The sequence below is a fragment of the Lissotriton helveticus genome, chromosome 10 (assembly GCF_964261635.1).
Source record: "Lissotriton helveticus chromosome 10, aLisHel1.1, whole genome shotgun sequence".
NCBI classification, from domain to species: domain Eukaryota; kingdom Metazoa; phylum Chordata; class Amphibia; order Caudata; family Salamandridae; genus Lissotriton; species Lissotriton helveticus.
In genome coordinates, this window is record NC_136071.1 from 90,410,090 (window position 1) to 90,433,969 (window position 23,880).

The window sequence follows — 23,880 nt, forward strand, 5'->3', positions numbered from 1 at the left end:
GCCAGGTGTTGAACCACCAGGGTCACGCCCTGATGTTCCAGCCACTGCCAGAGGCGCAGAGCCTCCTGGCAAAGGGTCCACGACCCCACCCCGCCCTGTTTGTTGCAGTACCACATGGCGGTGGTGTTGTCCGTGAACACCTGCACTACACTCCCCTGGACAGAGGGGAGGAATGCCTTCAGTGCTAGACGAATCGCCCGCAGCTCCAAAAGGTTGATATGGAGCTGGGACTCCGCCGGAGACCAGAGGCCTCTGATCCCCGCCTCACCCATGTGGCCTCCCCAGCCCTGGAGGGACGTGTCCGTCACAACTACGTGCTCCAGTTGGGGAATGGAGAGGGATCTGCCGCTGACCCAATTGCGGTCCCTGAGCCACCACTGCAGTTGTCTCGCAGTGCCCTCCGAGATCAGGACATGGTCGGAAAGGTTGCCCTGATGCTGGGCCCACTGAAACTTCAGGTCCCACTGCAGAACCCGCATCCGCCACCGAGCGTGATGCATCAGAAGGATGCAGGAGGCCATCAGCCCCAGAAGCCGCAGCGTCAACCTGACGAGGCCCGGGATAAAGGCCGAAAGAGTGGAATCAGAGCCTGAATATCCCGGATCTGCTGTTCGGGAGGATAAACCCGAAACTGCGCCGAGTCGATGAAGAGGAGGTTCTGAGAGGGGCATAGGTGTGACTTCGGCACATTGATGGAGAACCCCAGCTGATGCAGGAGGTCTGCCGTCGTCTGGAGGTGGCTGACGACTGTCTGGGGCGAGCCCGCCTTCAACAGCCAGTCGTCGAGGTAGGGGAAGACTGAAACCCCTAACCTGCGCAGATGAGCTGCGACCACCGCCATCACCTTTGTGAACACCCGTGGGGGCGCTGGTAAGGCCGAAGGGGAGCACGGTAAACTGAAAGTGTTCGTGGCCAACCGTGAACCGCAGGTAGCGCCAGTGGGCCGGCAGGACGGGGATGTGGAAATAAGCGTCCTGCAAGTCCAACGCTACCATCCAGTCTTCTGGGTCCAGGGCAGCAAAGACCTGAGCCAGTGTCAGCATTTTGAACTTCTCCTTCCGGAGGAAGCCGTTGACGTTCTGGAGGTCCAAGATAGGGCGTGGCCCCCTTTGCCCTTCTTGGGTACCAGAAAGTAGTGGGAGTAACAACCACACCCTACTTCTGGCCCAGGAACGCGCTTGATGGCCCCCCTTGGCCAAGAGGGCCCTAACTTCCTCCTGCAGAAGTCGCAAATGATCCCCCGATACTCGGTGGTATTGCGGTGGCATGGCTGGAGGGGTCGTCTCGAAGGGGAGGGAGTAGCCCCTTCGGACGAATTGCAGCACCCACCTGTCCGAAGTGACAGTGCGCCAGTGGAGGAGGTGATGGCGAACCCTGCCCCCCACTGGCGGCACATGGGCCTGAAAGCACGGACTAGGAGGGCTTTGAGGAGGATGCCGCGGGTGAAGGTGTGGACTGACCTCGCCGTTGTCCCCGACCGCCGCCACAGCGGTTTCCATGGCCGCCACCGTGTTGGGTATTACCTTGCGGCGCGTGGCTGGCAGCACGTGTGGGTACACCCTTCCGTGGCCACGAAAGGAGTGAAAGGCAGCCGATCGCTGGCGCGGGCCGAGAGGCCCGAGGACTAGGCCGTAGCCCTGGAGTCCTTAAAGCGCTCAAGCGCATGGTCTGCCTTGTCGCCAAACAGGCGACGGCCATCAAACGGCATGTCCATGAGTGTATTCTGGACATCAGCCGAGAAGTTGGCGGATCTCAACCAGGCGTGGCGACGAATCGCCACCGTCGTTGCCATCGCTCTACCCAGTGAGTCGGTGGTATCCAGTCCACACCGAATAGAATAACGTGCCACATCTCGGCCTTCCACAAGGGCTTGGCCGAGTTTAGCCCGTACCTCCAACGGGCATTCTGGCAGCACGTACGCAACCTTATCCCACAGGGAGTGGGTGTAGCGGCCCAAGAGGCATGCGGTGTTGGAAGACCGCAGTCTCCAACTGAGGGAAGAGAATACCTTCTTGCCGTATTGCTCATACCTCTTGGATTCCCTGTCAGGCGGAGCCGACGGGAATGCGGTCTGGGAATTGGAGGCCTGGATCACCAGGCTCTCAGGGGTGGGGTGGGTGGACAGGAAACAAGGGGCCGGGCGGTGGCGTCTGGCCACGTTCCTATCTACAGGTGAACCTGTAGCGGGCCTGGACCAAGTGCCCAAAAGAACATCGGTCAAGGCCTCATTAAACGGCAGCAGAGGCTCGGCCGAGCTTGACTGCGGTTTAAGGACCTCAGTGAAGAGGTTAGTCCTCACGGCCGCGACGGGGAGCTCAAGGCCCAAGGCTTTGGCCGACCGCGTCAGCACCACACTATAGGTTGCCCCCTCCGCCGTAGCCATGGTGGGGGGGAGACAAAGCCAGTGTCGGGAGATGAGTCCAGACCACTGGCATCCCCAAGTTCACCTGTCCAATCCTCTTGAGACTGACACTTCCGTGTCAGAGGGTCCTCAGACCCCTCCCAATCCCCCTCATCACCCATCTCCTGGTATTCAGGGGTGTCAAATGATGGGGCCGGCTCATGAAAGATAAACTCTCCGAACGGCGTCTGAAGCGGCGCCCAGCGGCGACACCTGAGGGGTCGGCGCCTGGGAGGTTGTCAGTTCCACCGGCGGCGACCCGGATCTGGAACCAGATCCAGTGGGGCCCTGCGGCGCCGGGCCCGAAGGCGCCGGCGGAGCCAAGGCCGAAGCACTCGTCGGGGTCGGAGCCCCCGAACCGCTAGGGCTCCCAGGCGGGTCCGCTGGGCCCAAAGGTGTCGCGGAGCCCGCCGGGGGAGTGAGGGACCTCATGTTCATGAGGAACCGCTCGATCTCCTCCGGCGTCACGCGCGGCCCAGGGACCGGAGGGTATGGGGCCGGGCGCGGCGCCTGCGACTCTGACGGAGCCGCGTGGGCGTGTCACCTGAACCCCCGGCCGCGTCGAGTGAGCGTTTGGGGGCGTCAGAAGAGCGATGACGTCTCTTCGACTTCTTATGCTTACCTGACAACTTCGACCCAGAGGAGTGATGTCGACTCCCGGAGCTATGATGGCTCCGGTCCCGCGACCGGTCCCTCGACCTCCGTCCGGACCGGGACCTCTCTCGGCGCGGGGCCGACTGCCGGAGTTCGAGTCGCTTGCGGGACCGGTCCCGCCTAGCTTTCGAAGTCAGGGCCCGGCAGTCGGAACAGGTCTTGTCGTCGTGGTCGACGCCAAGACAGTGGAGACACCGACGGTGAGGATCGGTGACCGACATCAGCCGGTCGCAATCCTCACAAGGCTTAAAACCGGGCACCCCTACTGGCACCGTTTCGGAGTCGAAGACTCGAAAAAGAACGATCAAAGAGAGATCAAAAAGTTTAGTCAAAAAAGACTAAGGTACCACTTTTTCCGGATCTGCGCTGCTGGCGCGGAAAAAAAGAAGAACTGACGTCAGCACGCGGAGGCGGCGTCTAAGTACTCCGACGACGTCATCACGGCGCCCACGACGCCGACGGACGCGGAGCCGCAGACGACGCCTACCGACGCGCAACGGTACTGCTATGCAAAAATTTCCGCATCCAGTCTGATGCCTGGGGATATTCTAAGGTAAGGAATCTATCACTAACGTGTCTCTTTCAGAAATGCAGTTCAGATGGGCTTGTCGCAGTTCTGAACATACTGCCATCGTCAGAATCTTCCTCCTCCAAGAGGTGAGTTGGAGGCAATGGTTGGACCCTACTAGGAGAAGTCAGGGCCGGTGTCAGCGTTCGTTTTTTAATCTTGAGGTGGACATACGCACTGTGTAGTTTGGGTTCTGTTGTCGTTGATGAGCCCGTCAACGGAGTAGTCGTCGACGGTGAAGCGTCAACGGGCACCATGGTTGGTAACATCGACGGAGCTCCCGTCGACGGAGCCGTCATCGACATTGATGGGGTCCTCGTCGACGGTGTCTTCGTCGACGGTGCCGTCATCATCGACGGAGCCCTCGTTGATGATGGGGTAGACGTCGACCGAACAGTCTTCGTCGACGTAGGCGTAGACACACTCGTCGGCTATCGTAGCGTCTTACCAGCTGTCGACTATGAAGTTGTCGACGTGGACAAAGTTGAAGACACGACAGAAGTTGAGACGCAACAGAAGTTGAGACTGTCGTCGTCGACAAGGTTACAGTCAAAGATGTAGACGGAGATTTTTTCGTCGTTGAAGCCACCGTCGATGAGGCAGTCGTCGACGAGGTGGAAACAGGCTTCTTAAAGGTATGAAGAACCTCCTGGGGAGAAATCTTTGCTGGTAGAGCCTTAGGATGTGCCTCTGAAGACTTTTTGTGCGGCTTCTTTCTGAGGTGGCTGCGATGAAGGTCCTGAAGAGACCACGCTGGGTCTTTTCTGAGAGGAATGTGAAGACTTGGAGGAGCTCTCACTCTCCTCAGAAGACACCGCTTGGTCTTTATCTTTAAGCCTCTGCAGACAAATTAAGAGGCGTCCCTCCCTGTCTTTGAAGAAAAGGTACGACATACCTTACAGTCCTTTGAAGAGTGATCCGGGTAAAGGCAGTAGAGACAGTCCTTGTGTTGGTCATCAACATCAAGTCTTTTTTACCACAGGAAGCACAGGGCCTAAAAGGGCCTTGTTGAGGAGTATCTGCCATGAAGAACTTCAGAACTTCACACAAAAGAAGGGATTTTGAAGAAAGAACACTGGAAATCCAGAAAACAAGGAAAGCTGAGCAGAGCTCAGTGTAGACTCCCTTAGCACAGCGTGCAGTAGAAAATCTGAGGGACTAGAGCTGCTTCCAGGAAGGTTCCAGAGGATGGTGATAGCTGATTGGCTCTTCTCCGAAGTTTGGTCCTTTTTACAAAAGGACATGGATATGTTACTAATGTGAGGCCCTTGGCCTATTACTCTATATGCCTAATGAGACAATACTTTATTTATGTACTGGGGACTCCCATCCCTACGACAGGGAATGATTCAGGCATGTGAATCTATGAAAGATACCCTAATACTGGATAATGTCCGCTTTCAAAAGGCATAGATTCTGTACCTGATGTTTGGTGAGGAAGTGCTGAAGAAATTCCAAAGTGTATCCAACATAGATTACATCCAGCACCCATCTGTCCGTGAGGATTTTGTACATTTAATGTACAAAACAGAGGTCCTGTCTGCTATGTGGCCAAGGATCTTGTAAATGAGATGGTAATTGCTGCCTGAAGACTGGGTTGAAGGTTTTCAATGGGTTGGATTGGATTGTTTGGATTAGATGGGTTGGGTTGGATTGGATTGGTTGGGTTGGAAATTGTCAATGATTTCGATTGGATTGGTTGGGGATTGTTGTTGAAAGTCTTGACTTTTAGATTGGCCTCCTCCTCCGTATTTTGGCCGTGGTTTGTTGTACGTCTAGAACTGCTGAGATGTGTGTGATGGCTTCTCCTGTTGGGGGTCCATAATAATGTCTGTTTGCTGGGGGTTGTATAACGGATATGTGTATGACTGATATGATCCACTGTAAGACTGCATCCTTCCTCTAATTTCTAATAAGGGCTGGTTTGCCTGTGCTGTAAAGGCACAAGTGACCTGGTTGTATCAGTGTCTGTTTTGAGGCTTTGACAAGCTTCATCAATGTTTTTTTTCAAAGAGCATCTCTCACCTCAAACATCATGCCTTTGATTCTGATTTGGACTTCTGTCTGAAAAGAGCTAACCCTTTGCTACCTTTGTCTTCGTAAGACAGCTGCCTTAGCCAGCTACTGAAAGCCTGGATTTGCAAAATCCACTCCTGACTCTATCAGCATTACAGTTGCCTGTACTCCACCCTGAAGAATTATTTTCACTGTCTACTTTTTATCATCTAGGTATAGGTCAATATCTGATCTGTTGATCATTCCTACGAGAGGATTGGCTGCTCTGATTTACACTGCTGCTATAGATGCGACTCTTGTGCTAAATGCATCCATTCTATGACCCTGTCGGCTGGAGCACTGCATGGAATTTCCAGATTTCTAGACCTCCTCGTTGCGTGCAGAGTACGCTTTGGGGTGGCAAGCAGGCATGCTGTTGAGCTCTCTGGTCCTTATACTGTTTAACCAGCCTGAGTATCACCACTGCAACTGTTGCCAGGGTCTGTATTAGCTAAATACCTACTTGCCAGAGGTGCTCTATTACTGGAATCGTCTTAACGGATCTCCTGGTAGGCTCCTGGAAATCGTAAAGGAAGCAGTCAGTCTTCCTGACGGTTACAAGAAGATCAAATCTTTTGGATGTCTTCTCTATAAGGATTTGAAATCTGGCAATGTCACATGAAAGAGAGACCACTGGGGGCGGGATCAGAGGTTTAACTGCAGTTGTGAGGATGTATTCATCCCACTCATCACCACTAGGTCGATGAGGTTCTGATCATCAGACTTGTTAATTTGAATGGATTTTTCACAAAGGTCAAAGAAAGTCATACCTGCTGACGTGGAGTTGTATTTGACCAGTGGCTTTGAAGCATCAGCCCTGTGTTCTGATGGCTGCGGTGATGTTGACGTAGTTTGCTGCAGTGCAGGTTGTTGGACTGATTCTGCACAGTACTTTCTATAATAGTCAGATATCCTGAGGCATACATGTTTTCTGAGGTCCACAGGCACCATCATCGTTGGGCATTCTCTACAGTTCTCATATGCTGTTTCATATGGATCATAATTGTGATCATAATATTAAAGCTCATTTACCCATGGTGGCAGAATATTTTGATGTCATTTTTAAAAGTGCACGGTTAAGCCATTGCCACCTCCTTTACTCATCCCTCACACCTTTCTAAGCCAGCACACTCTTCATGGCAGTCTTAATTTTCTTCTGAAATACTGGAGCGTCCAAAATGTTCCAGATTTTGTAATGAGATTTCTGCCAGTCCTAACTCTAAGAGGTATCATACCTCCTCTTCCTAAGGAAAGGAGCCACGTTAAACTTTGAGATATAACTTTGTTTATAGAAGGATGTCAAATCTCAATATGCATGTATGTAGAATTTGTACAGCAGAGCTCTGGACTGGGTGAAAAGTAAAGATACAGTCAACGAGCCACTGGGGGGTTTGCATGATTCTCTTAGCGGAAGTGGACTGTTACTGCTTCGCAGGGTCGGACTGGCTTATAGGGTAGTCAGGCAGTGTTTGATGGGCTGGTCTTACAAATCAGTGTGTGAGCCAGTTTTTAGGATGTTTGTGGGCCAGTTTTATGATCATAATAATTCAGTGAAATACTGAACCGCTAGGCTGAGCGAACAGGAAAAAAGGGCTCCGCTTCCTATTTATAAACAGGGGCGCACTGATTATGTCATCGGTCAAACCCACTTTAAAAAAGCTGTTTTTGCATGGCACCGAGGGCAGTGGCCATTATTTTGCATGAGATTTGTACTTGGGGCACTCCCACAAGTACAGGTGGCCGAATTGGAAGCTGGGGAACCAGGTTCGAGTCTGGTGGGAGGCTCAAGCATACTGTGATTCTGAACAAATCACTTAACGTCCCTGTGACTAAAAAAAATGAACGTGTCCGTCTGTAATACTACTGGTGCTCATGTAAAGTGCTCCGATACCTTCGGGTTGAGTTCAGACTATATAAATCTGAAACTGCCTGAGAGTAACTACGTAAAAAGCTAACTTCACTTTAATTACACATATTCTGTACCAAATACCACCCGTTTCTGTCTGTTTTCATGTGGCACTGTAGGGCATATTTACGAGCCCCTGTCGCCACAGGAATGTCACTTTTAACGAGGTTCCTGTGGCGATACGGCCCTCGCTTTATTTACAAGACAGTGATAAGCCATTAATGTGGCTTGACGCTGCCTTGTAAACAAGGCACCCTTTCATGCTATACTTAGCGTGAAAGAGGCCGGCAATGGGTGTTGCGGTGGGCGTTACGCCGCAACACCTATTGATTTTGACACTTCCCCCCTATTTACAAGGGTGGCGTAAATAGGAGGCAGCACCAAAATTAAGACCAGGGAAAACCTGGTCTTAACATGGCAAACAAAAAGAAATGCTTTATTTCTCCTCGTTTTTGCTATTTCATTGTGTGCTGTGTTGCAAAGCACATATAGGAACAGCAAAATGCGATGAATGATTGTTCATTTGCAGGAAGGTGTCCCTTCCTGCACATAAACAATTATTTAAAAAATTGCGCTTTGCCACTTCTAGCTGTGATACACAATGTAACACGCATAGAAGTTTCAAATCGCCAATTGTGATTGTTTATGTGCAGGAAGGCCCGCAACGTAGGGGTGTGCCATATCTGTGTAAATCTGGCGCTTTCCTAAGTTTTCAGAATGCCGGAGCAGGCGTTAACATTTTGTGCTTAACGCCCCGCTTCGCCATTCCCTTGTAAATATGCCTCTATGATTCCAGTGGAAACCAGGTCCCACTACTTAAATTGATCTGGCTTTGCTTGGAATCCTGTTCTGCGCCATCCTCTTTCCATGGATTAGCAGGACGTTGGCGCTAGGTGATGCAAGGAATTGGATGCATCTCTTGTCTAAATTTTTGGTGCAAAACATTTTTGGAGTGCAAAAGTTGATCAGTGCTTTAATTTGTGCCATGTTGGGCCGTAAAGTGTCTCATAGCGTCCCAAGCGGGCCCATGCTTAGTAACAAAAAAATGGGGGCCCGAGTTCTCAGGCTCTTTAATTTCCTGTTGCTATGTACAGAGCTCAAACACCCCCACACCTTTTCTGTGTTATAAAACAAACAAAAAGCAATAAATCCATGTAAATACCAAAGCAAATAAGAAGGTAAATATAAATGGCATCTCAAAATAAGACAACCACTGTGTGCAAACACAATTTCTGTTTAAGAGACAACTTTCAATGTACCCTGTATTCTATCAGTACTCGTAAACTTCTCACCCTGGCTGTCTTGGAAAAGAAGACCGAAAGTTTCAACAGCTGTGTGAGGGAGTCCATCACTACGGATTCCATCGATTGCCCCTCCAAGGATTCCTCCATATACCTCACGGGTAGACTGATGATCCTGAAGTACCACTGTGGGAATAATCTGACAGGAATGTTGTGCGACATAATCAAGATCTTTGCATTCTTGAGTAGAGGCCTGGAAGCAGCAATGGAAAGTTTGGAATGGCAGATCAGGAACCATGTAATAACACATAAACCTAATGAGAAGTAACAGAGGCTCCTGATGGATAACAGTAATCACACCACTGGGTAAACCAGGCGCCTGGAAGCAGGAAAGGAGAGTCGGGAATAGCAAATCAGGGACCATGTAATAACACATACACCTAATGAGAAGTAACAGAGGCTCCTGATGGATAACAGTAATCACACCACTGGGTAAACCAGGCGCCTGGAAGCAGGAATGGAGAGTCGGGAATAGCAAATCAGGGACCATGTAATAACACATACACCTAATGAGAAGTAACAGAGGCTCCTGATGGATAACAGTAATCACACCACTGGGTAAACCAGGCGCCTGGAAGCAGGAATGGAGAGTCGGGAATAGCAAATCAGGGACCATGTAATAAAACATACACCTAATGAGAAGTAGCAGAGGCTCCTGATGGATGACAGGAATAAAAAACTGGGTGAATCAGGCACCTTCCCATATTAAAGACTTTTATAGCTACAATGAGGAATTGGCTAAATGGCTCAACCATTATAGTTCTGCGACCGAGCTTATGAATAGAAGATCATCCGTCTAACAAACTTCTATAACCATCTCCCTTCACATTCAATTCTGGCACTATCCATGTTTTATAACTCAGGGGTGGAAAACATGCAGTGCATTTGTTTTACTTGCTGTGATCATTTTTAGCCAATATTAGGCACAATTCTTCAAACACATTTGTCTTTTTAGGGAGACGAAACGGATGGGCTCAGTGATGACCTCTGAAACTGCTTATCTACTGAAGCTCCAAACAACCAGAATGTTGTTGCTAAAGTTGTTGTAGGCATCGAGAAAAGGGCTCACACCATCCCAGTTTGGATGACCTTGCGCTCCCTGTGGTCAAGTCCAAAATACAATTCAAACAGGGATGTTTTAAGGCATGGGCAAAGTGTGCAAATGCCTTATACCAAAAATATGAGGTGGGGGCCCAAAGAGAACACTGCTCTCAGAGAGGGAAGAGAGACTTTCAATATATAGGACGGGGGTATGCCCTCCCTAGTCAAGCCAATGAAACACAAATGAGTATCCCATGCTTGGTCTTTATTACTTGCCAAGGCTTGCCTCTCAAAAGACACCCAGCTGATACAGAAAACAAATATGTTTTGCTTTTGTTAGATCCACATGCATGCTCTCTTTGTATACATACATCTTCCCCTTTCTTCCTCTATTGATCTTTCATCATGGCTACCTTCCCTTTCTCTAATTACTTTTCACCATAGCTCACATATCTTTCTACATCATCTCTGCTTCTACCACTTTCTCCCTCTGCTTCACATCTCTCACAATACTGTTCTTTTTATGCCTGTCAATGCTTGCATCCTGCCCAATTTCTCTTCCTCAACAGGATCACAGTTAACTGTCTAGCCAGAGAAGTGCACACATATAAGGAGGACAGTAGTGACAAGGCAGAGGAAGAGAAATTAGGAGAAAATGATTGGAATTTAACCAATGGAACAGTGAAACTCCTCAGAACAGCGCTATAACTTTCACTTTCAAGCACACCAGCTGTGATTGAGCTTATATTTGTGACTGAAAATACTTAGCAACTAAAGCTACAATTTCAAGTGCAATGTGCACGTGTCTTATGCGTTAGCACACTAAACATCTAACAGTTCACCCTTAACATGTTGTTCCTACAATGGGAGCAGCAAGGTGGTTAGACTATGAAGTCAACATGAGATGTTGTTTATGCAAACTGAAGAAAAATCTAGATTCAAACTCAAAAAGAAATTGCTTTATCAAGGCTTGGTAAAGCTTTCATTTGGTACTATTTGTCGGGCGGGCACATGTACGCCTGAGCTTTCAGCTGTTTTTGCATGTACCCCCTTCAGAAGGTGTACATTTAATGCAGTATTGGTTGGCATCAAATTGGCATGAATGAGACAAAAGGGGTTAATACATTATAAGTTGGACAAACTGGGAGCTTGGAGCGCAACAAATGTCACTGGGGAGTCTATGAAAACCTTTATGGTAAGACCCCACGATATCTGTCCAGAGGACTCCAGAAACACACCAACAGCAAAGAGCTGCAACCAGCATCGGTATATAACAGAACAGCCCAAATGTTTACCCTACAGACTTTTGTACTGAAAATGCCACATGCTTTTTTGCTTCAATGGATTGAAGGAGCTGAAATTAAGACTGAAAACCAAACTTAAACTTAATTAAAAAATGGTTGTTCGAATGTCAACAGGTAACCTTGGCACGTGTGTCTTAGGTTCAAACGTTAAACAACTCAATACTAAGTTCCTGAATTTCAGCAGGTTTGTATAGTATGCAAGAAAGAATACCCTAAGATAACCAGCACTTTGCACTTATAGACACTGGTGGCGTTACTGTGATGTCTACATATCAGCCCAATACTTACATTGAGTTCCGTTTCTGCATTTCAACCAAATCTTGAAGGACACAGTAAAGGACATCAATGGAAGACTGCAAGACAAGTCCAGTTAGAAGTAGGAAGTAGGTTATCAGGTGCAATGGCAGAATCATATATTCATCAATATTATTTCAGTCAACAGTTCGGTGGTAAACGATGATCGGATGGATGCCTGTAATTTGGGTAACGCTTCACTCACAGGCGACCCTCGTGTGGAGGGTTTGATCAGTTTGGCAAATTTACCTGGTGGGAGCCTCCATCTCATTCCTTCAGTCCAAAGTCGTTCAACAGCACGCTGAAGTCGTTTCTGAGGTTCTATTGAGCAAACTTGTAGTCAATGAAAATTGTGACTATAGATTTGCCAGGTTAGACACAGCCTCATAATCCACAGTAATTGCATACCACTACTGAACACTACTTCAGACAAACAAGGAGGATACAGCTGATTATAATGTTCACCAACACGAACAGAAGCTTAAGGCCTGTGCTGATCCATACTATAGCATGGAAACACCAGCAATGAAAGCAAGGTAGGTGCTAAAACAGTCAAAGAATCCATTAAACCAACAAAGAGCTTGTTAGAAAGGCGGTCCCTGGGGAGGCAGAAGATGTCTGACTGACCACCCCGAGACCCACCGCTCCTTATGGAATTGGCCGAGCGCCGTCGAGAGGCCTCCTGGATGGGGGTCCTCTCCTAGAATCGTCACAGCCGAGCAATCACACCACTACAAAGGGACACCACACAAGAGGGTAACTTCTTAGAATCTTTATCAGCAATAACGATTGGTTCTTTCGGCAATATGTACAAACGGATCGAGGGATCCTTAGAGTCTCGGTAACTGGGGGAAAGGAGTAGCGGGACAGTCTTGGTACCAGTCTGGCACAGGGGTACTCTACGCTCAGCTCTCAATCCTCGAGCTGGGGGGTTCCGCGGGATCGGGCCGCGGCAGAGCCAGCAGGCTCCGAAGATGGTTTCAGCGAGGTTGGGCCGCAGCAGCGCCAGCAGGACCCGAAGATGGTTTCAGCGAGGTTGGGCCGCGGCAGCGCCAGCAGGACTCCAAGGGTGGTTTCAGCGAGGTTAGGCCGCGGCAGCGCCAGCAGGACTCCAAGGGTGGTTTCAGCGAGGTTGGGCCGCGGCAGCGCCAGCAGGACTCCAAGGGTGGTTTCAGCGAGGTTGGTTCAGGGTTCAAAGTAGCGAGTTCTTCTCGGGGTCAGCCGCGACAGTGTCAGCAGGGCTCTCGACTCCAGGATACAACTGCCGACCCATTCCAGAGCTGCCCCAGATATAGGTCTGGAGTCCTTTGATGTCCGGACCCTCGCGCCTGGCGGGCAGAGGGGCCGGGATGAGAGCGCCCAGACACCCAGCAGGGGGGTGGAGCCAGCGCCCAGGGAGGCCGGAGGGCGATCGAAACCAGGCGTCCGGGGATGGCTGGGGACCCAGCAAAACCCCCCTCCTCCTTGATCCGTCAAGTGGCCACTTTACCACCTGGTTGGATCTTGGTGCCTCGATGTCGGGGCTTCGCGGGGGCTGTGGCTGAGGTCGGGCCGCGGTCACGTGGTCCGGACGTGGAGGGTCCAAGATGGAGTCGGGGCCTGAAATGGTGGCCCGGGATTGGGGACGGATCCGCAGAGTGGGGCGAGTAGGGGTCGCCGGGCTCCTAAGGGGGAGAGCCGGGGGTCGCCAGGGGTGGTGGCTCTCGTGAAGGTTGGAGGGGATAGCTTTAGGCCGGGGGACAGGGGTCGATGCTGTCCAGGGCCCGCCATGCGGGAGGAGTGGGACCACGCCACGAGGCCGGGTCCAACACACGTCCCCCCAGCTGAAGGCGGGGAGAGTCACCCATCTTCTTGGGGGTTCTCCTCGTCGAGGCGGAAGAAGCGGGACAGGCCGTCGGCGTTGGCGTGGTCATTGCCGGGGCGATGTTCCACAGTGAAGTCCATCCCTTGGAGGGAGATGGACCATCGCAGCAACTTTGGGTTCTCCCCTCGCATTTGCATCAACCACCGCAATGGTCGGTGGTCAGTTTGCACCCGGAAGTGGGTGCCGAAGAGATAGGGTCGGAGTTTCTTGAGGGCCCACACCACGGCAAAGGCCTCTCGTTCAATGGTGCTCCAGCGTTGCTCTCGGGCCAGCAGACGTCGGCTGATGAAGGCCACAGGTTGATCAACTCCTTCGGCGTTGAGTTGGGAAAGGACCGCCCGACACCGTGCTCCGAGGCATCTGTTTGGACCACGAATTCCCGGCTGTAGTCGGGGGCTTGGAGCACGGGGGTGGTACACATCGCCGTTTTCAGAGTCTCAAAGGCGGCCTGACACTCGGGGGTCCAGTGCACCTTCTGGGGTTGCCTCTTGGAAGTGAGTTCGGTGAGGGGGCCAACAATGCTCCCATAGTCCTTCACGAAGCGCCGGTAATACACAGTGAGCCCCAGGAAGGCTCTGACTGCTGTCTGGGTGACCGGGGGCTCCCAGGCCATGATGGCGTCGATCTTGGATTGAAGGGGAGCCACATGGCCGCTCCCCACTTGGTGTCCCAGATGGGTCACGGAACCTTGGCCTATCTGGCATTTGCTTGCTTTGATTGTCAGTCCGGCCCGTCGGAGGGCCGTCAGGACCTCCCAGAGGTGCTTGAGGTGCTCGGCCCAGTGGAGGCTGTATACCGCAATATCGTCCCGGTATGCGGCGCTGAACCCTTCTAGCCCTGCCAATACCTTATTCACCAGCCTCTGGAAGGTTGCGGGGGCGTTCTTCATCCCGAAGGGCATCACCCTGAAGTGGTAGTGGCCATCTGGGGTCGAGAAAGCGGAGCGCTCTTGGGCGCCCGGAGAGAGTCCGATCTGCCAGTAGCCGGAGGTTAGGTCGAAGGTGCTCAGGTAGCGGGCCGCCCCCAGGCGGTCGATCAGTTCATCGGCCCGGGGAATGGGGTGTGCATCGGTCCGGGTGACGGCGTTCAATCCCCGGTAGTCGACACAAAATCGCAGTTCGGGAGTGGCGCCCGGGGCGGCGGCTTTTGGGACCAGGACGACTGGACTGGCCCACGGACTGTCGGAGGGTTCGACTACCCCCAGGGCCAGCATCTTGGAGACCTCCGATTGGATGCAGGTCCGAACTCGGTCGGGAACTCTGTAGGCCCGTGTCGCACAGGCGGGCTGTCCCCGGTGTCGACATCGTGGACGCACCACGGGGTGACTCTGGGGTCAGGGAAAACAAGTCTGCGAATTGACCCAACAATTTCCGGCAATCCTGGCGCTGTTCTGGGGTCAGGGCGGAGGAGAGAGTGACCCCCTCGACGGAGCCGTCTTTTTCGGAGGTGCTCAGGAGGTCCGGTAGGGGCTCGGAGTCGTCTTCGACCCCACCATCGGTAGCCATCAGCAGGCTAAGCTCCGTTCGGACAAAGTGCGGTTTGAGCCGGTTGGAGTGGAGGACCCAGAGGGGGTTCCTGGGGGACTCCATGTCCACCAGGTAAGTGACAGGGCTCTTGCGCTCCACCACCTTGAAGGGCCCCGTCCATTTGTCCTGGAGGGCACAGGGTTCGACCAGGGACATGACCCAGACCTGTTGGCCCGGCTCGAACTCAATGGAAGAGGCATTTTGGTCATACCAGCGTTTCATCTCCTCTTGGCTGGCCTCGAGGTTGGCTTCTGCAAGTTCCCGGAACTTCCGAGTCTGATTTCGGAGGGTCAGGAGGTACCGGTAGACGTCGGGGGGGGGAGCATCTTGGACTGCGACCTCCCAGCCTTCTTTGACTAGGCTGAGGGGACCCCGGACGGGGTGTCCGTACAATAGTTCGAAGGGGCTGAATCCCAGGGACTTCTGAGGGACCTCTCGATAGGCGAAGAGGAGGCAGGGCAGCAGCACGTCCCATTGGCGACGCAAGGGCTCTTCCAGGCCCATGATCATCCCTTTGAGAGTTCTATTGAAACGTTCCACCAACCCATTCCCTTTGGGGTGGTAGGGGGTCGTAAACTTATACGTAACCCCGCACTGGTGCCACAGGGATTTCATGTATCGGGAGATGAAGTTCGTACCCCGGTCACTGACGACTTCTCGGGGGAAGCCCACTCGGGAGAAGATCCCCATCAGCGCCCGGCCCACCACGGGGGCCGTCACAGTTCGGAGAGGGATGGCTTCGGGATAGCGGGTGGCATGGTCCACCAGGACGAGAATAAACCGGTGTCCTTGGGAGGTGCGGGGCTCCAGAGGCCCCACAATGTCTATTCCCACCCGCTCGAAGGGGGTGCTGACGACTGGAAAGGGTTGGAGGGGGGCCTTGTGCTTCCCTCCACTCTTCCCGCTGGCTTGGCAGGTGGGGCAAGTCCGGCAGTGATTGTTCACATCATTTTTCATTTTTGGCCAGTAGAAATGGGTCACCAGGCGGCTGTATGTTTTGTCCTGCCCCAGGTGCCCGGCGAGGGGCACGTCGTGTGCCAGGTTCAGGAGGAAGTCTCGGAATCGGAGGGGGACCACCAGCACCCGGCTGGCCCCTAGTTCGGCAATCTTTTGCTCACTGTAGAGGAGATCGTGGTCCCAATAGACCCAGTGGGACCCCGAGGGGTCTCCGGCGGCTTGAGTGGCGGCTTGCTGTCGGATTCCCTCGAGGGAGGGACAGGTTTTCTGTTCTTGCCGGAACTGTTCTCGTGTGGGGCCACCTTCTTGGCGCCATTGGGCTAGTTCTGGGAGGTTGCCAAGCTCAGCAATTTCTTCACTGTTGGGCCCCAGTGGGTCGGGCTCTGGGTCGTTGTCTTCGGATACGGCGGGCGGCGGAGGTGCGGGCCACTCTGGGTCTTCAGTCGGGGCGGCTTCCGTCGGGGTGGTGGCCCGGGCGGCCATGGATCGGGTGGTCGCGCAGGCCCACTCGGGAAGGCCTAGCATCCCCAGATGCTCTCTCCGTTCGACGCCGGCCCAGGGGGAACTTTCTAGGTCGTTCCCGAGGAGGCAGTCCACGGGGGCATCGTCCCGGACGGTCACTTTCAGCATGCCCGACACCCCTCCCCACTCGAAGAGGATACGGGCCATCTGGCACAGGCTCTCTGAATTGTCCGCCGACTGTACGGGGCACAGCACATTGGGCAGGATCTGGTCAGGGGTCACCAAGTGGCAACGGACGGCCGTCACGCTGGCTCCGGTGTCGCGGAGGGCTTCGGCCCGGTGCCCATTAATGGTGACCCACTGGCGGTACTTCTGAGTGTTGCCCGGGATCGGGGCCCGGGGGATCATGTCTCTTTCGCCTAGACATACCAGGGACATAGCGGCGGGCTCCCACTCGGCCTGGTCGGGGTCATAGTCCTCTTCTTCGCTCCTTTCTTCCCCCAGGGCGGCGGCGGCGATCTGGCGGCTTGGAGGACCGGTGGTGCCGGGTCGTTGGTTCATCTGGCAGAGGGGGTCATTGGCATAATGACTGGGCCGCTGGCATCTGTGGCAGGTAACGTTCGGGCGGGGCCCCGGCCGTGCTGGGGGGGGGCCCCTCTTCTGGTCAGAGATGGTGAAGGGGAGGTCGGGGGCGGACCCGCGGGGGAGTCGCGGTTCCTGTTCGGGCCCCACGTGCCGCCTCGCGGGCGGTGGTTCCCCGGGGAACCTCGGCCGTAGTCTCCCATCGGGCTCCGGGGGACCCGGGTGCTCACCCATCGATCGGCCTCGACTGCGAGTTTACGTGGCTCGGTCAGTTTGCTGTCGAGGAGATGCTGCCGGAGTTCGATAAAACAGTTGTTGGAGAGGTGCTCCCATACAATGAGGTTGAACAGTTGCTCGTAGGTGGTGACCTGGCTGCCTTTGATCCACCCCTCTAGGGCTCTACTATAGAAGTTCACGTACTCCACCCATGTAGTACCGGGGAGTTTTTTACAGTCTCGGAATCGCTGCCGGTACATCTCGGGGGTGAGTCCATAGCGAGTAAGGAGGGCGGCTTTCATGTGTTCATAAGAGGTCATCTCTGCGTCGGGGAGCTCTAGCAGGGCGTCTCTCCCTTCGTTGACATACTTCCCCCACAAGCCGGCATCCCAGTCTTTCTGGGGTACTCGATGAGAGGCCATGGCTACCTCGTAGGCCTTAAACCATTGTTGGATGTCGTCGTTTTTATAATATTCCTTGACGACATCTTTGGGGATGTGGACCTTCGTGTCTGCAGGAGGAGGTGGGCTCCGGTTCCCGGAGGCGCTGGCCTCCCCAGTTTTGGCCTTGATCTCAAGTTCTTTTAAGCCACGCTCGTGCTCGAACGTGAGCTTCTTCTCCTCCAAGTCTCTCTGCCTTCGTTTCTCCTCTAGGTCTCCTTGCAGCTGTAGTTGCTCAAGGGCTATCTTTTTCTCGGCCAGCTGTAGTTCTCCATCCAGACGGAGTCGGACGAGCTCCAATTCGTGGAGCCGGCTCCTTTCTCGCTCTCGGGCGTCTTCGTGGGAGAGGCCCGTGTCTATGTTTGTAGGTCTTTCCCCCGCTGGGGTTGCGCCGGTCTCCGGGTGCATGTTCGGAACTGTGTTGTCTTCGCTCTGGGGTGGCGTTGCTCTTGCCTCCACCCACGTTTGTAGGGCCTGCTTGAAATCCTCCTTGGTGCTCAGTCCAGTGGTAGCGATGCCCAGGTCCTTGCAGAATTGTTTCAATTCTTTGTGGTTATATTCTTCCAACCGTTCCTTTTGGAACTCTGCGGTCGGTCTGGTTTCTTTGGTCGTCATGGTTGCGGTGTGTTTCTGTCAGTAGTGGGTGAGTCACTCTCTGTACGATGTGCGTCGGCTCGGATCCCACCGCCTACCACCAATGTTAGAAAGGCGGTCCCTGGGGAGGCAGAAGATGTCTGACTGACCACCCCGAGACCCACCTCTCCTTATGGAATTGGCCAAGCACCGTCGAGAGGCCTCCTGGATGGGGGTCCTCTCCTAGAATCGTCACAGCCGAGCAATCACACCACTACAAAGGGACACCACACAAGAGGGTAACTTCTTAGAATCTTTATCAGCAATAACGATTGGTTCTTTCGGCAATATGTACAAACGGATCGAGGGATCCTTAGAGTCTCGGTAACTGGGGGAAAGGGGTAGCGGGACAGTCTTGGTACCAGTCTGGCACAGGGTACCCTACGCTCAGCTCTCAATCCTCGAGCTGGGGGGTTCCGCGGGGTCGGGCCGCCGCAGCGTCAGCAGGCTCCGAAGATGGTTTCAGCGAGGTTGGGCCGCGGCAGCGCCAGCAGGACCCGAAGATGGTTTCAGCGAGGTTGGGCCGCGGCAGCGCCAGCAGGACTCCAAGGGTGGTTTCAGCGAGGTTGGGCTGCGGCAGCGCCAGCAGGACTCCAAGGGTGGTTTCAGCGAGGTTGGGCCGCGGCAGCGCCAGCAGGACTCCAAGGGTGGTTTCAGCGAGGTTGGGCCGCGGCAGCGCCAGCAGGCTCCAGAGGTTCAGGGTTCAAAGTAGCGAGTTCTTCTCGGGGTCAGCCGCGTCAGCGTCAGCAGGGCTCTCGACTCCAGGATACAACTGCCGACCCATTCCAGAGCTGCCCCAAATATAGGTCTGGAGTCCTTTGATGTCCGGACCCTCGCGCCTGGGGGGCAGAGGGGCCGGGATGAGAGCGCCCAGACACCCAGCAGGGGGGTGGAGCCAGCGCCCAGGGAGGCCGGAGGGCGATCGAAACCAGGCGTCAGGGGATGGCTGGGGGCCCAGCGAAACCCCCCTCCTCCTTGATCCGTCAAGTCGCCACTTTACCACCTGGTTGGATCTTGGTGCCTCGATGTCGGGGCTTCGCAGGGGCTGTGGCCGAGGTCGGGCCGCGGTCACGTGGTCCGGACGTGGAGGGTCCAAGATGGAGTCGGGGCCTGAAATGGTGGCACGGGATTGGGGTCGGATCCGCAGAGTGGGGCGAGTAGGGGTCGCCGGGCTCCTAAGGGGGAGAGCCGGGGGTCGCCAGGGGTGGCGGCTCTCGTGAAGGTTGGAGGGGATAGCTTTAGGCCGGGGGACAGGGGTCGATGCTGTCCAGGGCCCGCCATGCGGGAGGAGTGGGACCACGAGGCCGGGTCCAACAGAGCTACTTCACTTAACCCCACCTTTATCTTCATAACTGAAAAATCCCAATAGCATGAAGAGCAAATTTTAAAAACCCACCCCAATTAACAGAACAGCCCCAAAGTGATCTAAAATAACCTTATATGGCTGATGCTCTCAGAAGGCCACCTTAGAAGGCAACTATGCAGTGGTGCCATATTACTAAAGAGGCCAAAACCATCTTTTTGTCTGTGTATGAGGGGCGTGCTGGGAGGCACAATACTATTTCGCCTGGAGGGCAGGTGTTCCTTTGCACCGTTACTGTGAGCAATGTCCACAAAAATGCATAGTGAAACGTGAATAAAAACTGCACACAAGGGAGCACACAGAATAAGAGAGCAGAATGACCCTAAATAAGCCATAGGTTCACATGCAACTTTGCAGAACCATATGCCTCCATCATCAACCCTGACCCAAAGTTCGTAAGTATGGTACCCCATGGACCATGCTCACGATGAGCATCTGCAAGAAGGATAAGTTACTTACCTGTAATCCTAGTTCTCTTCCAGGGGTATCCTCATCAAAGTCATAAGCACTGAATATTCCCGCCCATGTGCGGGACCCCGGAAACAATATAAAAAAATATATATGTAAAAAACACATATATCTAACTCCACATATATGTATGTACATATATTATTTTTGTCATACCAATGCAGCCCCAAAAAGAGGCTAACACAATGTAAAACCTTGTACATGTACTGCAATTATAAAGGAAACAAAGAACACATTAAATCAAATATCCTTTGAATTTTGTGTTTTAATGAGTAAAACCACTCATAACTCCTGAAAATTGCTCATAAAAAGACATTGTTAGCCTCAGGCTACATTGAAAAGCAATAACATAGAAAATGAAAGCATTTTCAACCAAAAAACTGGCACTGTGCCTTTAAGGCAGCCATGAACCCAGGCTTCCCATCATGCCTCAGGGGTGACAGTTAGGTCAGTTGTTCTTTGCATAACCCTGATGTCAGGGCTAAATACACATATGAAAACGTACAGCTCTCATTTACCTGGGGAGGCGGGTGGGTTGCTTATGACTTTGATGAGGATACCCCTGGAAGAGAACTAGGATTACAGGTAAGTAACTTATCCTTCTCTTCAAGGGGATCCTCATCAATAGTCATAAGCACTGAATAGAATAGCAAGCCCAACAACCACCTGCAGGTAAATGAGAAGTACATCTTCTACCTTAAAAAACCCAACATCACAGCCCAGACTGGCTGCTAAACAGATTCCGCAAGGAGGCTTGGCCTACTTGGGTATCTGCTCTCGTGTCAGAATCAAGACAATAATGTCTGGTAAATGTATGGACGGACCGCCAGGTCGCCGCCTTACAGATCTCAGACATGGGCACATTATTGAGAAAAGCCGCAGTCGCAGCTCTTCCCCTGGTGGAATGCACCTTGGGAGAAAACCCCAGGGGTTTTTGCGCTAGCTGGTAAGCAAGTTTAATACATGAAACGATCCATCTGGAAATGGAATGCTTCGAGGCAGCATGGCCTGTCCTGATCGATCCATAGTTAACGAAAAGATGATCAGAATGACGAATCACTTTAGACCTGTCAAGATAGAATTTTAAAACCCTTTTCAGGTCTAAAGAATGCAGAGTCCATTCAGCTGGAGTAGAGGGGTTGGGAAAAAAAGTGGGCAGAGAAATTATCTGATTTACATGAAAATCTGACACCACTTTAGGCAGAAAAGATGGATGCGTCCATAGCACCACCCTATTCAAATGGAACACCGTATAAGGTTCTGATGCACAGAGGGCTTGGATCTCGCTCACTCTGCGAGCTGACGTGATAGCCACCAAAAAAGCCGCTTTCCATGAAAGATGTTGTAAAGTAGCTTTGTGAATGGGTTCAAAGGGAGGACCCATTAACTTTGATAGCACCAAGTTCAACTCCCAGGGTGGAGAAGGAGGACGCACTGGAGGGTATACTTTTTTTTAACCCTTGCAGGAAGTCCTTGACAGATGCTAGCTGAAAAAAAGAGGTTTGAGAAGGTGACCGCCTATAAGCCGTTATGGCCGCTAGGTGCACCTTGATGGAATTAAACTTCAAACCTGCTTTGGCCAAATACAACAAATAAGGAAGAACTGCTTCTTCTTGACATTTGATCGGATCATGACTATTCTGTATACACCACATATAAAATCTCTTCCATTTGCATGCATACGAATGTCTGGTGGAAGGACGTCTTGCCTCTTTCAGAATGAACATGCAGTCCTCTGGCAATCCTAGATGGCCGTATTGGATGACCTCAGGAGCCATGCTGCCAAGCTCAATGACGGAAGGTTGGGATGGAAGATCCTCCCGTCCATCTTGGACAACAGGTCCGGCCTGCATGGCAGCCTCTTGTGAGGTGTCACTGACAGATGAAGCAGGTCTGTGTACCACCATTGCCTCGGCCAATCGGGAGCAATCAGAATCATTGTTGTGCACGAGTGTGTTCGCTTGCTCACCACCTTCGGAATCAACGGGAGAGGTGGAAAGGCATACACAAATTCGTTTGACCAGTCGATCAAAAGATCATTCCCTCTCGAGCCTGGCCGGTGGAACCTGGAGGCGAAGCTTCGGCATTTGGCGTTTTTGTCGTCCGCGAACAAGTCTATGGAGGGACGACCCCAGGATTGAAAAAGTTCCTCCACCACTTCGTCGTGAAGAACCCAGTCTTCTTTGTCGTCGAAATGACGGCTTAGAGCGTCTGCCCTCACGTTTTGTTCTCCTGGAAGGTGAACCGCCGTGACAGATAGCCCTCGAGCCAGAAGCCAATGCCAGATCCTCTGCGCTTCCAATGACAACGTCCGAGAGCGCGTCCCCCCTGCTTGTTCAAGTAGTACATCGTGGTGGTGTTGTCCGTCTGTACTAGCACCGATGACTCTTGGATTGAAGGGAGGAATGCTTTGAGAGCTAGGTGTACTGCTCTCAGCTTCAGCATGTTGATATGGTAAGTGCTTTCCTTGTGTGACCACTGACCTTGAACCTGCAGGGGACCCATGTGCGCCCCCCAGCCCAGAAGGGAGGCGTCCGTGATCAGCGTTTGTGCAGGAGGAGGTTGATGGAACAGGACTCCCACATGCATATTCTGAGCTTTTGTCCACCACGAAATAGACGCTCGAGCTGCGTCTGAGATAGTGATGTGATCGTCCCCAGCGATCCGATTGCTGATCCCACTTGTCCTCTAGATCCTGCTGAAGAGGACGCATGCGGAGTCTGGCATTCCGAACCAGGAAGATGCAAGACGCCATCGACCCTAGCAGGGAGGCAATCCTGCACACTTTCTGAGTAATGCCGCGAAGAATCAGCTGACATTTCTGGGCGATTGATGATTGTCTCTCCTCCGAAGGAAACACTTTTCCTGCTTCGGAGTCTAGCAGAGCTCCAAGGAAGTGAATCCTCTGGGTGGGCTGAATGACTGATTTTCCGAAGTTGACATGTAGCCCTAGTCTCCGGCAGAGCTGTATACAAGCTTGGAACTGATTTCCTACGCTGACTGGGGACGGACCTTTCACCAGCCAATCGTCCAAGTATGGATACACGAAGACCCCTCTGCGACGTAGTGCAGCTGCTACCACCGCAACACACTTCGTGAACACCCGAGGGGCCGACTTCAACCCAAACAGCAGGACTTTGAACTGATAGTGAGAGGTCCCCACCCTGAACCGAAGAAATCTTCTGTGACTGGGATGTATTGGGACATGGAAATAAGCATCTTGAAGGTCCAGCGAACACATCCAATCTCCCTTCCTGAGATGTGGATATATTTGGTGAAGCGCCAACATGCGAAATCTTTCCTTTTGGACATGCAGATTTAGCGTTCGCAAGTCCAGGATTGGTCTGTATTCTGCCTTCTGTCCTTTTTTCTTGACCAGAAAATAACGGGAGTACATTCCTTTTCCCCTCTGAGAGACCGGAACTCTCTCGAAAGCTGACTTTTCAAGCAGAGTGGTGACTTCTTTTTGCAGCAGGTGAAGCTGATGATTTGATGTAGACATTGGGGGAATTGGTGAAGGCAGACGACTGAAACGAAGACAGTACCCATTCTGAAGCGTAGACAACACCCATCTGTCTTTTGTGATGCTTTGCCACTCTTTCAAATGCTTTGACAGGCTTCCCCCCACTGGAGTGGTCCACGGCGCTGGGGGAAGAGACGACTCATTGCTTGGCTTGAGCCTTGCCGGTGTTGTTGCCTTGGCGCTGATTATTTCCCTTGTAATTACGCTTGCCTTTATACTGGGACTTTTGCTGCCCTGCTGATCTTGGCTCTTCTGCCAGTTCGGGGTTTGAACCCGCTGCTTTGTAGAGCCCTTGTTGAAGGAGCGAAATTTCTTCTTGAAC

At 52.7% G+C, this 23,880-nt stretch overlaps 1 protein-coding gene across 2 annotated transcripts in view; it reads right to left on the minus strand.

Annotated features, from left to right (window-relative positions):
* Positions 1-23,880, minus strand: part of LOC144785942 (testis-expressed protein 47-like) — a 165,463-nt gene that overhangs the window by 38,951 nt on the left and 102,632 nt on the right. Inside the window, exons 4-5 of one of the 2 annotated variants that reach the window (XM_078664830.1) lie at positions 11,519-11,583; positions 8,877-9,024 (exon numbers count right to left, since the gene is read on the minus strand). In XM_078664830.1, the coding sequence (XP_078520956.1) occupies positions 8,877-9,024; positions 11,519-11,583 (213 nt within the window). Of the gene's footprint in view, positions 1-8,876; positions 9,079-11,518; positions 11,584-23,880 lie in introns of both variants that reach the window. The other variant, XM_078664829.1, reaches the window with a different exon arrangement.